The 12972-nt window shown below is 54.5% G+C and overlaps 1 protein-coding gene across 2 annotated transcripts in view; it reads right to left on the bottom strand.

Annotated features, from left to right (window-relative positions):
* Window positions 1-12972, bottom strand: part of APPL2 (adaptor protein, phosphotyrosine interacting with PH domain and leucine zipper 2) — a 52111-nt gene that overhangs the window by 7031 nt on the left and 32108 nt on the right. For both annotated transcript variants that reach the window (XM_039252902.1, XM_039252901.1), the window contains exons 10-17: window positions 10377-10535; window positions 8798-8986; window positions 7547-7589; window positions 7408-7464; window positions 7226-7314; window positions 2829-2987; window positions 2629-2681; window positions 814-988 (exon numbers count right to left, since the gene is read on the bottom strand). In XM_039252902.1, the coding sequence (XP_039108833.1) occupies window positions 814-988; window positions 2629-2681; window positions 2829-2987; window positions 7226-7314; window positions 7408-7464; window positions 7547-7589; window positions 8798-8986; window positions 10377-10535 (924 nt within the window). The remainder of the gene's footprint in view (window positions 1-813; window positions 989-2628; window positions 2682-2828; window positions 2988-7225; window positions 7315-7407; window positions 7465-7546; window positions 7590-8797; window positions 8987-10376; window positions 10536-12972) is intronic.

Genomic DNA, 12972 nt, shown 5'->3' with positions numbered 1-12972 from the left:
ATTTTACATACCAAGAAAATTTTAATTCAGACTATCATTCTGTTTCAAGTGCTACATGTGGGTCCAGTACTGGACAATGAAACTCTTAATAAAGCCTGTGCTAACCATGGCTTGACGGTCCTTTGCTGTCACGTGTAGATCTTATTACCTAAAACCCCAAATCATGTGGTTAACATCACTTGGCTTCATTTTCGCCTCAACAGATATTGATCAGATGATACTTGTGATGGTCTAATGCTCTTAGGTAGATTCATGTTCTTTTTTCACTGTTGTTAATTTTTGTTAGTAGTACTGCATTCAGAAATGAAAAAAACGGGGCGCCGAGGTGGCTGAGTCAGTTAAATGTCCAACTCTTGATTTCCACTTAGGTCATGATCTCACAGATGTGGGATTGAGCCCCATGTCAGGTGCTATGTTGACAGTGCCGAGACTGCTTGGGATCCTGTCTCCCTCTCTCTCTGCCCCTTCCCCAACTTGCACTCTCTCACAAACCAAAAAAAAAAAAAAAAAAGGAAATGAGAAAACCCTTTCTTTTTCAAGCTCTGAGCTACAGTGAGCAATTCTTCAGTGATGGCAGCACCATGAACAAGGGGACTCACTCACCACTCCGTCTCTGCAGGTACCCGCTCCTTAGGGGAACAGCTTCGATCCACCGAATCTTATAAAATCACAGTGTACAAACGAATAGGGCAGACACACAAGTAGCATCTTCACGTAATCCAATCAGATAATCTAGTAGGACCGTTCTAGGTGAGTAAATGTGCCTTAAATGGGGAGTCAGGTAAAGGTGGAAGAGTCTGAAACGAAACGTACCTCAGAGTCTGGCTGGTGACCATCAGATGGGACTCTGTCGTTCGGAAGATGTTGTGAATGGCCCGAGCAGCCAATACTTGTCTCATTGCTTCATAAATCACTTCAGTAGTGTTGTCTGTCTTAACTGCCATTGAGCCCAAAAACCGAACTACAAACATCTGTTGCAAAAGGGAATCTGCAAAAGAGTGTTTTCTGCTCAGGATCACACACGCTTCCTGCATGCGCTGCCGGTCTGAGAACAGGCTGAAGACCTCAGGTCTGGCAGCCTCCTGCGCAGGGCCTCCCAGCAGATTCCTCAACACCGTGCTTGAACAGACCAGACCCCTCACGGCCGAAGCGCTGAATCTGCTCCTGTCTACATTTTGTCTCTTTGGAGCTACTTGGTTAGACTAGAAAAGCACCTCTTTTTGTGCATCTTTAACATGAAAAGGCAACACCAGATGAACATCCTTCTAACACTAAAACTCTAGATGACAGATGTAGATGGCGGTATACACCTCTTTTCTCTGGAAATAAGAGCTTCTCCACGGGACGACAGAGAATTCATTCCTCTGGCCCACCGATCAAGTCCTCTTAAAGATAAAATCCATCTGAAGAGCAGAAGACCTGACTGGGGGCTCCTTCAGTTCACACACGTTGTGTATTACGGGAGGGCAGCGACATTCTTCCAGAAGCTAATGCACATCTCAACCTACTCTGCTTAGCAGATTCTAGTAAACTACCAGAACGGGCCTCCTGATAACGGCACGTTACTGACCAAACTGGGTAACCGCAACCATAACTGGAAGATCACAAAGATTTAATGGTTTTGTGGGTTTTTTTGTGTGCAAGAACAATAATTTTACTTCTCCACCATTTTAAACTAAGAGCACTACGTTTTCCTCCCTTGATCTATTAGCATCTTTGCCCCTAAAGATAACTTAAGGGTTAAAAAAAGATGAGAACAGAATCCATGTAATTTTATAAGAAGTTACTCCCATCTGAACACAGTTTTTTTTACAAGTTTGGAAGTTTTTTGTATACACTTTATGGTGTGGACGATATGGAAGGTCAGCTAGAAGACGAGGGGCAGATGTGAGGCACAGCCTGGTAGCTTGCTTCCTTCCTCTCCACCCCCATGGCCGACAGCCCCTGGCCCCCTTTCTGCCTAACTCCGTAAGGAGTGCGATTCTCAAGTCCTGCTTTCAAGGTTAAGGAAGTGGCATCTCATTCCAACGCTGCTCTCAGTCTCCAAGCGTGAAGCCTTCGACTGCTGGCTAGGAGCTCATCCCGCTCTGCGAAGCACTAGGTCACGGTCAGCTCTGCTGGGTGTGCTCTTAGGTAGCACAAGAATGTAAATCAAGTATCAAAAATCTCAGCTTGAACAAATTAAATACCCATGAGCCATGTCATCTTCAAATTCAAGAGTGAACTGTTAACGTGTGTTTTTGGCATTCTGAAATGAAATAGCCTATTCATGTCACCCAGCGATCACCCAGATTGCATTTTATTGTGACCATTTTATCCTCTTTGTTGTGTAGTAATCTGGTCTCTGATTTAGGTTTGGCCACTTTCTACGCAGGAGCTACAAAAAGGGTAAAGATGTGTCCAACACTGTGACACAAGTAGAAAACCCATCCATGTCCCCGTGGGTTTTACCCAAGGCCCGCCTTACCTGCGTGTCCTACTGAGATTTCAGAGAATGACAAACCTGTGGGTCACGAGTTCAATTCATACCTTCAAGTCCCAGCTGTCTGGAACATGATTCCACTTCTCATCAATGGCCCTTGCCATTCTGTGGAGGGGAATGAGTAAGCACACAGACCACGTGCTCACCTTCTGCTTCTGGAAAGGTCTCATCCTCAGTTTCACCAAAAGGGTTGATGCGCCTAAGGAAATGGCCAGAGGTACACAGTCAAGACATATTTGGCTAAGAGGACACTCAGAATGGCAACAGTGCCTGGAGATGGGTGCGGGCACAAGAGACACCAAGGTCACCTTCCTTTCTCCCAGGGGTAACCTCCCTGAGCCCGCACCTGCTCCCCCTGTTCTGATCCAGGAATTCTGTGGCAGGAAGGACGATATCAAACTGGATAGGTGTTCCTGGTGCGATGAGCTCTTCGGCGTCATTGGCACGGACAGCTGCTTGGGGCACGATCTTGTCATCCTCTGTCTCTGCATTTCTCAGGTTCTGGCTGGAGTATACAATGGGGGGGGGCGGGATTAAATCAGACACATGCTGAACTGAACTCTGATGTGACTTTTACAAATAGCTAAGGGTGGAGATTTCAATCAGTCCTTCAACTCCTACAAATAAATCTTCGCAAGATGTCATTCGTGTCCTTAGTCAAACCCCTTCAGGCCCCCCCCCTCCCGCCAGCGAGCTCTGCGGCACAGCATTCTGCACTGTCGTATAAGCACACCGTCTACTGATTTTCTGATCTTTCTCCCTGTCAGACAAGCTTTTGAGGGCAGGGGCTGTAGCTAAATCATACTTATTGGTTGGTACAAAGGCACTCAAAAATGTTAACTGAACGAATAAATACGTCCTGGCCTGCAGTTCATCACAACCCGGCTTTCATTTCTCCGGAGAGCCCCGTGCCGCTCCTGTCAACGCGCCCTCCACTGGAGGGCGCTGCAGCAACACACCACACGCTTTTCCTTCTCCGTCCAGGCCTCTAATGCCAGCTGAAATTCCTGTTCATCCCCAAGCCTGTCAGGCCAGCCTGGCCATCTGTCCTCTGGCTCCAGTGTTTCTTCCCAGGAAGCCCCCCCGCACAGCCTCGTGTGAGCACCCTGAGCTCCGCGCTCTGTCCACACAAGCTGCAGGGGAGACCGTGGCCCGTCACAGAGGAGGGCTATCAGGACAGTGACGTCACGTGCCACCACATCTCTTCTCTTTCGGTGACAGGTCGCTGTAATTCAACGCCTTACGTGTTTATAGTCTCTCCCCAGCTAGAGTGTAAACTCCTTTGAGGGACAGAGGATGTCTGTTTCTCACATTATTTCGAGCCTAAGAAGTCTCTCTGATAACCTTCTGTTCATTGTTGTCAAATGCGTCAGGAACCGAATACGCTGTATGGAAACTGGTCTACAACAGCCATTCGGCAGACGAGCGCACTGAGTGCAAGTGGACAGAAACACGACACAGGCTTGTAGATACTGCAAGGGGAGAGCAGTCTGCCCCCTCCCTCGCTGGCAGCAGAGGAGCGTGCAGTCTCTGGGAGACGAGGAATTCTAAGGGCCCTGGGCTATGGGGCGGGTGAGCCAGACTGGGACTGAGGTCTCCCCACTGCCAGGTGGCACAATCACATCCAGTCGTTGAGAGGGACACGAATTTGTAAGTGGTGAGCACCGGAGGAAGGCAGGAGAAGTTTAAAGGGAAGAGAACGAGTCCACGCTGCTGGCTCCCCACAGTCTCAGGGGACAGAACCCAAGGAAGCCAGGACGGGCCGCGCGGCGGAGGGCTAGGGCGCATCGGCTGAGGTCTGCCCTTGACTCTACGTTCCCGGGAGCCCCGGACGACTGAAGGCAGGAGCGCCCCTGCGACCTCCACGTCACCAACTCGGATGGATGCCATGGTCACCGTCCTACTGCTCACTCCCCACATCAGCGTCCAATGCAGCGGAGTTTTCCTGTCCTTAAATCTCTTCTTTCCTGGTTCCTGCTGATTCCGTCTCCCTGACGTTTCTTGGTGGCTCTCGCAGGCTCCTCCCCTTCTGTTCCACAAGCTGGGGTTCTTTAGGGTTCGGTCCCAGGCTCCTCTCGTCTGTCTACGCTTGCTCCCAAGACGGCCTCTCTCCTCCACCGCCGCGTCCGTGTCGAGGCGCTCTGGACTCCTACGCTCAGCCCTGAGATTCCCTCTGCGCCGCACGCTCGTGTCTGCAACGTGACCACGGGATCGTGCTGCGGGCCCCTCATTCTTCTGTCCGGAAGTGGGCGAACTCCTGCTGCCCTCTCCTTCACGTCTCACGCCAGACCGTCGCCCTTGGTCTGTCCCTTCCCTCCACCCACACCTCCCCCTATCACAGGTCCCACAGATTTCACCTCCAAAATAAGCCCCACGCCATCTACTTCCATCTCTGCCACCATCCTGGTTTACGAGGTCACGGGCTCCCGACCGGACACTGCTCGCCCAGCTGTTCCGTGCCCTCCACAGCAGCCTCTCTGCTGTGCACACATCGACCTCCCTGCCCCTTCGACGGCTCCCCGGGTTCCTGACCGTGCCTTCCTTCCGGAGCCGTTCCTGGGCCCCTTCCCCGGCCCCTCCCGCAGCGACACTGGCCTCCCTCGTCTCCCTCACACTAAGTGCCCTTCTGCCCGCCCGCCTGCCCCCGCAGCTGCTCCAGGGGCGCAGGCCCCCGGCTCTCTGCGAGAGCAGCCGCTCCTCATCCTTCACTTCTCAGCTGAAGTACGATCTCCACGGCCAGGCCTCTCCAGGACGGCACCTTCGTCTTGAACACCAGAGCGGCTTTTCTCCATCTTAACTAAGTATTCATTTACCTTCCTCCTGGCTTTACCGACCAGACTCAGCTTTACGCCCCGGCCCAGTGCCTGTGCACAGAGCAGACACGCCACGAACACACCGATACCTGAGCAGCTGGATAAATGAGCGAGCGTTAGACACACTAACCGGAGAGTGCGGGAAGGCCACCCGTGAGATGTGCTTAGGCCTGAACGGCAGCTTGCTCCCAAGAACACAGTTTCCCTGTTCCTTCCTGTCATCAAAAGATTTCTTTATTCTTATGAGCTGACCCTAAGAGAGATACGCCCTCTCCCACCCCCCACAGCTCTGGGCCATCTGGCGGCCACATCTGTCACCTTCCAGGCTCAGCAACAGGTCAGCCGAATGGCCAGAGGTCTTGGTTTCAGGGTTCTGCTGTGTGATTTACTTATTCCATGACAGGAAGCAAAATCAGCTACTGAATTAATTAAATCTGAGCCACAGACTCTTTTTCAGAAAACCCATCACCTCTTTAGTAACACTGTTTAAACGCCACATCGGCACCCTAGCAAGACCGCGTTCCCAGGACTGGAAGGGACCTGGGAGGGTGTCTGGTTTCGCTTCTTCCCGTGTCAGAGGAGAGGAGACGGTCTCAGAGAGCTGACCCGCTCCAGGCCACCCAGCCGTGTTCAAGGCAGAGCCATCAGAGGCCCCCCGACCTCTACGGCCAGCACCCTGCAGTGCGCCCTCTCTGTCCCCACAGCTGTGCAGGGAGCGACAGCGCTGATACCCACGACGAGGCTCAAGGACAAGCACTCAGACTGCTGTCCTCAGGGCCACCCCTAGTAACACGCTCCCCGTGCAAGCTGTGAGACCCAGCACCCGGTGTGGCCCGCTGCCTCCTGCCCCCACTTTTGTTACCTTCGCTCACGGGGTTGTTTCAGCCACTAGTGCTGCAGACAGCATGCCGGCGTCCCCGCCCCGCCCCAGACGCTGTGTGTCCTACCCCGCAGTGCCGCATGCCAGTCTTCCTACACAGGGGTCACCCTTTCCTCAGAGCTCCCGGTTCTGTTCCACAGCCCAGAACAGGTAAGCAGGACACCCAAGTCTTTCACACTGAACTGCCAACTCTCCCGGCCTGATCCCGGCTCCTTCCCACATGTCCAGACCCTGGGAAGTTGGCTCTTAGCCTTCTGATCACCCCTCTCCAGAGTCATGCAATAGTACCTGTAAAACATCTACGTAATGGGGTTCTTTCTACAGTGCTCTGAGAAATGGTCACCAAACACAGTCCTAGTTGTAATTTACCTCGGATGCTGTGCTTTCATGAGCAGCCCTCTTATTATTTAACCAAATGGAGCCTTCTAGTAACAAAGAAAATGGGATTCTGGGAATAAACCCTAAAGCCGTATTCAAGACAAGAGCGAAGGTAGAGGCACGAACATGTTCACTGTAAATAACAGCAAACTCAGGAAAGGGAGATCACCCAAACATTCAACTGCTAGTAAATCACGGAAGAGAACGTGTAGTTATTAAAGAGGAACAGTGACGAAAAGTGTAAAAACATGAATACGTGTGAGATTGCGAGATTAACGTACATGTGGAAGTATCAGTGTGCATGCGGCACAGTGCCCAGTATCCACGGGCAGTCACACACACAACTGTCCCGGATTTAAAAAAATTCGTTTTGGTTCCAGAACTTTGTTGATGCGGACAGGAAACATGCAAAGCCCTAAGCAGCAGCCCCTCGGCACGGGTCCGATGCGCTGGGGCTGCGGCTGGCCTTGCGCTCCAGCGGGAAGAGGCGCAGAAGTCATGCAGCCAGTGGCCCCTGGCCCCCCCCCCCCCCCCCCCACTGCAGGCAGGCTTACTGCGTCTGTAGAACAGACTCCCCCCCTCCCCCAACCCCGCCGTGCCGTGTGCAGACAGAACTGCAGACTCTCAGCACCTCAACACAGAAAAGCCACTTTTCCGCGGTCCTTCAGTTACCTGGGGCACGAGCTTTCTTGCTTCTTCCCAAGGCTCGTAATGGGAGTCACTGCTTGGAGAGCCGTCTGATTCAGCTTGATGGCCACGGCCTGCAGGCACACAGGACACGCTCAGTCCCGCAGGGGCGCTGACCCTTCGGACTGAGCGAGGGGCGGGGACGCAGGTAAGGCCGCGTGAGTTACCTCGGGGTTGTCGGTCAGGTAGATCTGCCTGGAGATGTTGTTTATGGCGCAGATCCACTGCGGAGAGAGGGCGTTAGAAACCTGCCGGGTCCCCATCACCCACCAGACCAGGCCAGAAGGGGAACAACAAAAGCTTTACCTCCTCGTTTTCCTTCTTGCTTTCTGCCTGGAGGATTATTCCCCTGAAATAAAGTGCATCCAAGTCAGTGCTTCCAGACCTCAGTGGCTGAGGCTTACCAGGTTCACTGAACTCAGCTGGGTCCCAAAGGGAAGGGCCAGGAACGCAGCATGAGCGGAAAGAAAAAATGGGGTTCTGGCTTGCTGCTCCTTCACCGCGTGATCCGGGACAGACACTTCCTTCCCCTGGGCCTGTGCTTTCTCACCTATAAAGTGAGCAGCTGGGCTCGGGTCTGCTGGCTCGCGTCTGTGAGTCCACAAGCATACACGTCTTGTTGGCCACTGAGATGATCAGGGCGGCCCCTCCTCCCAACCACGCCCGGAGAAGCCAGACGCTCCCACAGAGGGGAACAGGACGCAAACAACACTGCCCTTCCCTGCTGAGGGCTCACCCCTTCCCAGGGACCCCAAAGCTCTAGGAGGTGGGAGCACAGATCTTAGCCCTACTTTACACGTGAGAAGAGCAAGGTGTTAACTGCCCAGGACCACGGCTGCGATCCCGGGCCTCTCCCGCCTCCCAGGAGGAGGGATGTCTGAAGCCGCTCTGCCAACCTGGGAGGGGACGGCCGGCGCCGCACCGGCCTGCCTGGACCCACTGCTGTCCAAACAGAACCTCAGCTCCGAACGCCACCCGGAAGCAAATGCGAGCAGAGCTGGCTCCCACGGGAGGATGGGCCGCGGCCTGCCCTCCCCTTGGGGCTCAGTTTGAAGCTCCTGCTCCACAGGAGACCCCACTGCAGTGGGATCCGTGAATGACTCCAAGTGACCTCTTCTGGGCCCCCGAGGCACACGGGGATCTGCAGGGACAGCACGTTCACGGGGGGAGCGCCGTGGCTGAGCGCACTGCTCCCGTCTCCAGCTTCAGCTGCAACAGCGGGCTCCCCGGGCAGGTGCGCCCGCCCTCCGCCCCACGCGCGGTACACAGAGCTCGCGTGCGAGCCCGCGGGGGCGGCCACAGCCTTCTCTAGGGTCCGTGCTGACCAGCAGCTCTCCTACGGCTGCCTCCCACACAGACCGAGGCCTCCTCCAGGGGCCCCTACAAACCCACGCTGGGACTCCTGACACACGGCAGACGGGATCCCGCAGGGCTGCTGTGTGCGTGCTTAAAGGGAACAGAAAACATCCTCCCCAAAGAGCGACGATCCCGGAGGCCCTGGGCAGGGGTGGGGTCACTACCCTTGCTCTCCGCCCACATAAGACCCGCGTGGCGTACGATTTCCCGTTGGGAGTGGTGATCTGGAAGCAGTATCGTCGGTCTTCACAATCCACCGCCATCACCGAGCAGTTGTCCAGGTCCTGGATCAGGCCCCCCGCGACGGCTCCCCGGGGCTGACACATGAGGTTCCCGCCTTGCGTGAAGAAGTAAAGCCGCTCCCAGGTGGTGGTGACCAGCCCTGTTTTACTGTGAGAATTGCGACTTTAGCAAGCCTGTCAGTGCTCGGAAGCCCGCGCAGCACCTCGAGGTCTTGCTGCCTCCTCACCAGTGTTGGCGTTCTAGAAAGAATGTTTCTTTAAAGCAAAACTGCAAATGCAGAGCAGCAGAGGCGGCTCGCTGCAGCCTGAGGGACCTGGAAGTCACGGGCTCTGCCCACGCAGGAGATGCCCGCCCAGGGCCTAGGCCAGCCCGTGCCCACCCTGCAGCGGCTGGACGCTGGCTCCTCCCCGAGACCTGGAAACGCGGAACTGAAGACCTACACCATCCTCTAAGACACGGGCTGAACTGTTTTAAAGCTAGTGAGAGTCACCAGAGTCACCCTGGCTCACAGCACCCAGGGACATCTACTAGGTTGAGTTTTGCTCCAATTGGATGTTATTCCGGTTTTGTGGGCTGCCTGCAAGAGGAATAGCCAGTAACAAACAACACCAGAACCTTGTAGGGTTTTCTATCCGTACGAACTAAAGGAGATATTTAACTTGGGATCTCTACAAGCGGAGAGAGCTTTGCGGAGCTCCACCATGGTAAGAAAACAGCTGGCAACTCCTCTCTGTAGACCCTCCAACTGTGAGGTGTCAGCTACACTTACGTGACTCAATGTTTGTCGAGTAGCAACTACGTGCAAGGCACTAGGTTTCCTGCCTAAATAATTACAATTATTTCCAAAACCTGCAAATAGCTAACATGTGAGTGCCTACCACCTGCTGGGAACGACCTCATCCAGCAGGTACTAGCACACTGAGAGCTGGGACTACCAGCTGTTTCATCGATGACACGACTGAGGCCCAGCAATGGGGTCCGACTGAACCAAAGTCAGTCTTCAGCACGCCAGACAGCCTCCGTCTCTTCTCGGACACAAGGAAACCTGATCGTCCTCCCTTTAATTCAAACAGCCCTGAGTGACACGGTGCGACTCGGTCTGTGTGGACCCAGATGACCCGCAAGGCTCACTGGCACCCGAATCTGGCCTCAGCTGCGGACCTCGAGCACACGCTCTCACGCATCAGCGGCCTGGGCTATGGGCGGGGGGGGGGGGGGGGGGGGGGGGGGGGGGGGGGGGGATAGGAACTCTCAACAGTCCAGGACGGTGACGGTTACGAGCAGGCTATCTGCACATGGCCATGGTGATCAGGGACAGAGTGACCTGCCCCTCGGAGTCCGCGCACTGGGCTCTTACAAGGCTGTGTCAAGTCCATCTCTCAGCTATGCGGGCCTTGAGCCCCGAAGGCTTCCCCCGGGTGCTGTGAGGGAGGGGTGCTGTGCAGGAGTCCTTCCCCACCCTCCCCTGCCCTCCCCTCCACAGACGCTCTGAGGGAAAAGGGGTGTTAGAAAAAGAGGCGAGCCACGGCATTCTCACTTTCTGAGATTCAGGTAACCGGCCTTCTGGATGAGGTTCCTGTTGATCTGTGGTGCAGCCACATCAAAGTCCGGGGCGTAAACAGTCTCCTCGACAGAAAGCAGTTCTTGCTGCGACACCCGCATCTTTTCCGCTTCGGCTTCTAGCTCCACCTGAATGCTGAAGACAGAAGGCATCAGGTCAGCGGCTCCTCACTGGCCGACCGGGCGTTGCCGCGCCACAGATGGCGGAGCTGTCCCCGCGGCTGCCTGCCGCACGAAGGGACAGGCCCAGAAACTGGAGATCCGCAGGGACTCAAGTCTGCGTCGCTAAAAATGGTTACGTGGCTGCTGTTTGAAAACAGAACATGTTGGCCACTGGGCAGCGCCTGAACCCAGTTAAACAATCTCTCTGCTGACAAAGTGGTATCCAGGCTCAGACCTACTGATGCAGATTTTAGGAGAAAAGCTTTAATGAGCCCATCCTCAGGGCTTTGGGTGCAGATTACCTGTGAAAGGGCCAGAAAGGAAGGAAACAGCAGTCATTCCTGGCCCTCTGCTCCCTCTAGTTCTGGAAGCAGCCACCGGAGGAAGGAAAACAGCCAGGAGGTGGGACCAGGGCGCACGGACACAGACAAAGGCAATGCTTTTCCTCTCCTGGCAGCTGCAGAGTTGCCAAGACTGTGGGGCCGGGCCCTGGCTTGTGTGCGCATGTGTGCTGAGCTGCAGAAAACATGGAAGCTTTAGCTTCAAACTGGCAGCTGCCCCTTCTTCCCACAAAGCGATGCCTCCACAGCTCTCCACCCGGCACTGAGAGCCTTGGATATAAAGCCCCGAACACAAGCTGCCCAACGCGGCCCACCCACGCGCGAAAGCAAACTTCAGAGGCGTCGTTCTGCTTTTCCACTGTGTTAAAGAAGAGATGACTGAATTACAAATGTTAAATCAGAAGGCACTCTGGGGGCCATCTAGACCACTGTTTCTCAAAGTGAGTTCCTCAGGGTTTTCTCTCACAAGGGTTAAGTTTGGGCTTGGTCCCCACTCTGCTCTAGGAGGCCCACCGTGCACGCCGCCTACGTCTTAATGCAGCTCGACGCAGGCAGGCGATCTAGGCTCCTTCTGGCTCTCCTGACACGTGAACAGGACGGCCGCACTCCACCACTGGGAGCCCTGCGACAGGCGGCCCAGACAGCAGGCCTCACTGGCTTACCTGCTCGTCACTGCCAAGATGGGGCGAGTGCAATGGAAAAGAAAAGGTAAGCAGCACGGGAAGTGGAAGGAGGGAGCCAAAGTATACAAAACCGCTAAGGTTCTTAAGCTGTTTTTTTTTAATTTTTAAAGTTTTGTTTATTTCTGAAAGAGAGAGAGAGACAGCATGAGCAGGAGAGGCTCAAAGAGAGAGGGAGATACAGAATCTGAAGCAGGCCCCAGGCTCCTAGCTGTGAGCACAGAGCCCGACGCGGGGCTCAAACCCAGGAACCGTGAGATCATGACCTGAGCCGAAGTCGGACGCTTAACCGACTGAGCCACCCAGGCACCCCAGGTTCTTAAGCTTTCAGGGGTGAGAAGATTCCCTGAGGACCCAGTAGAAGATAAAGATCGGCTCCCCCAGAAAAATCTCATGTGCCCCAGCAGGACGTTTGCACACGTCTCCGGAAGTGGTCAGTAAGTGCCTCTACCTCCGCTCCTGGACCCACACAGACTCAGCTTCAGTCAGGAGGCACAGGGCCCCCAGCACTCCAGGACAGGGGAGGCAAGTGCTTTTCCATAAGCTCTTCCAAGATTAAAAAAAAAGTGCTTATTTAATTGACTACCTACCTACCTACTGATCAATCGATCAGAGTAGCAGTAGGAACTAAGAAAAAAGGTAGAAGTGTATCCCTGTGGGGTTAGGGACTAAGAAGAAAAGCTCCTGAGGCCCCTGGCTGTCTCAGTCAGTTAAGCATCTGACTCTTGATTTTGGTTCAGGTCATGATCTCGCAGTTTGTGAGTTCAAGCCCTGAGTCAGGCTCTGCTATGCTGCCTGTGCAGAGCCTGCTTGGGATTCTCTCTCTCTCTCTCTCTCTCTCTCTCTCTGGCGCTACCCCAATCTTGTGCATTTTCTCTCTTAATAAATGAATAAACTGTAGAAAAAGAAAGGAAAAGTCCCTGGTTCCTCGGGTAATTCGAAAAGCCACCACGTGCAGTTTAGCCTGGGTTCAGAATCCCCGCACATCTCACACAGCAGAGCCCGGGCACTCCCCCAGGGAAAGGAGGGCAGCATCCGGAGCCAGCACCGCTGTCCTTGGCCCCTCTGGGCCGGCAGTGCAGCCGCCCACCTCACAGCTAGGGAGGCACGGCAGTGTTTATCCACTCACCGACAGAAAAGCGGAGCGGTAGGAAAATTAGAACCTTAATGTGAGTGCTTTAGCCATTTGAACCCGGAGGTTTAAGTGCTTCCAGGCTCAGCTGGGAATGCTGTCTGCGGCTGCGGCCCTTGTAATGAACTAGGTCTTGTCAGGCAGCAGAGGGATGAGCCACAGACCCGGAAGGCTGTGTAGCCGGGGCTCTGCGGCCCGTCACACGGAACCGCTTGCGTGGCTGCAGTGCACTCTGGACAGCCTGCGGCCATTCACACA

The sequence above is a fragment of the Hyaena hyaena genome, unplaced genomic scaffold (assembly GCF_003009895.1).
Source record: "Hyaena hyaena isolate Hyena2069 unplaced genomic scaffold, ASM300989v1 scaffold_432, whole genome shotgun sequence".
Lineage (NCBI taxonomy): Eukaryota > Metazoa > Chordata > Mammalia > Carnivora > Hyaenidae > Hyaena > Hyaena hyaena.
The sequence above is the reverse complement of the archived record's forward strand: the minus strand, read 5'-3'. Positions and strand labels throughout refer to the sequence as shown.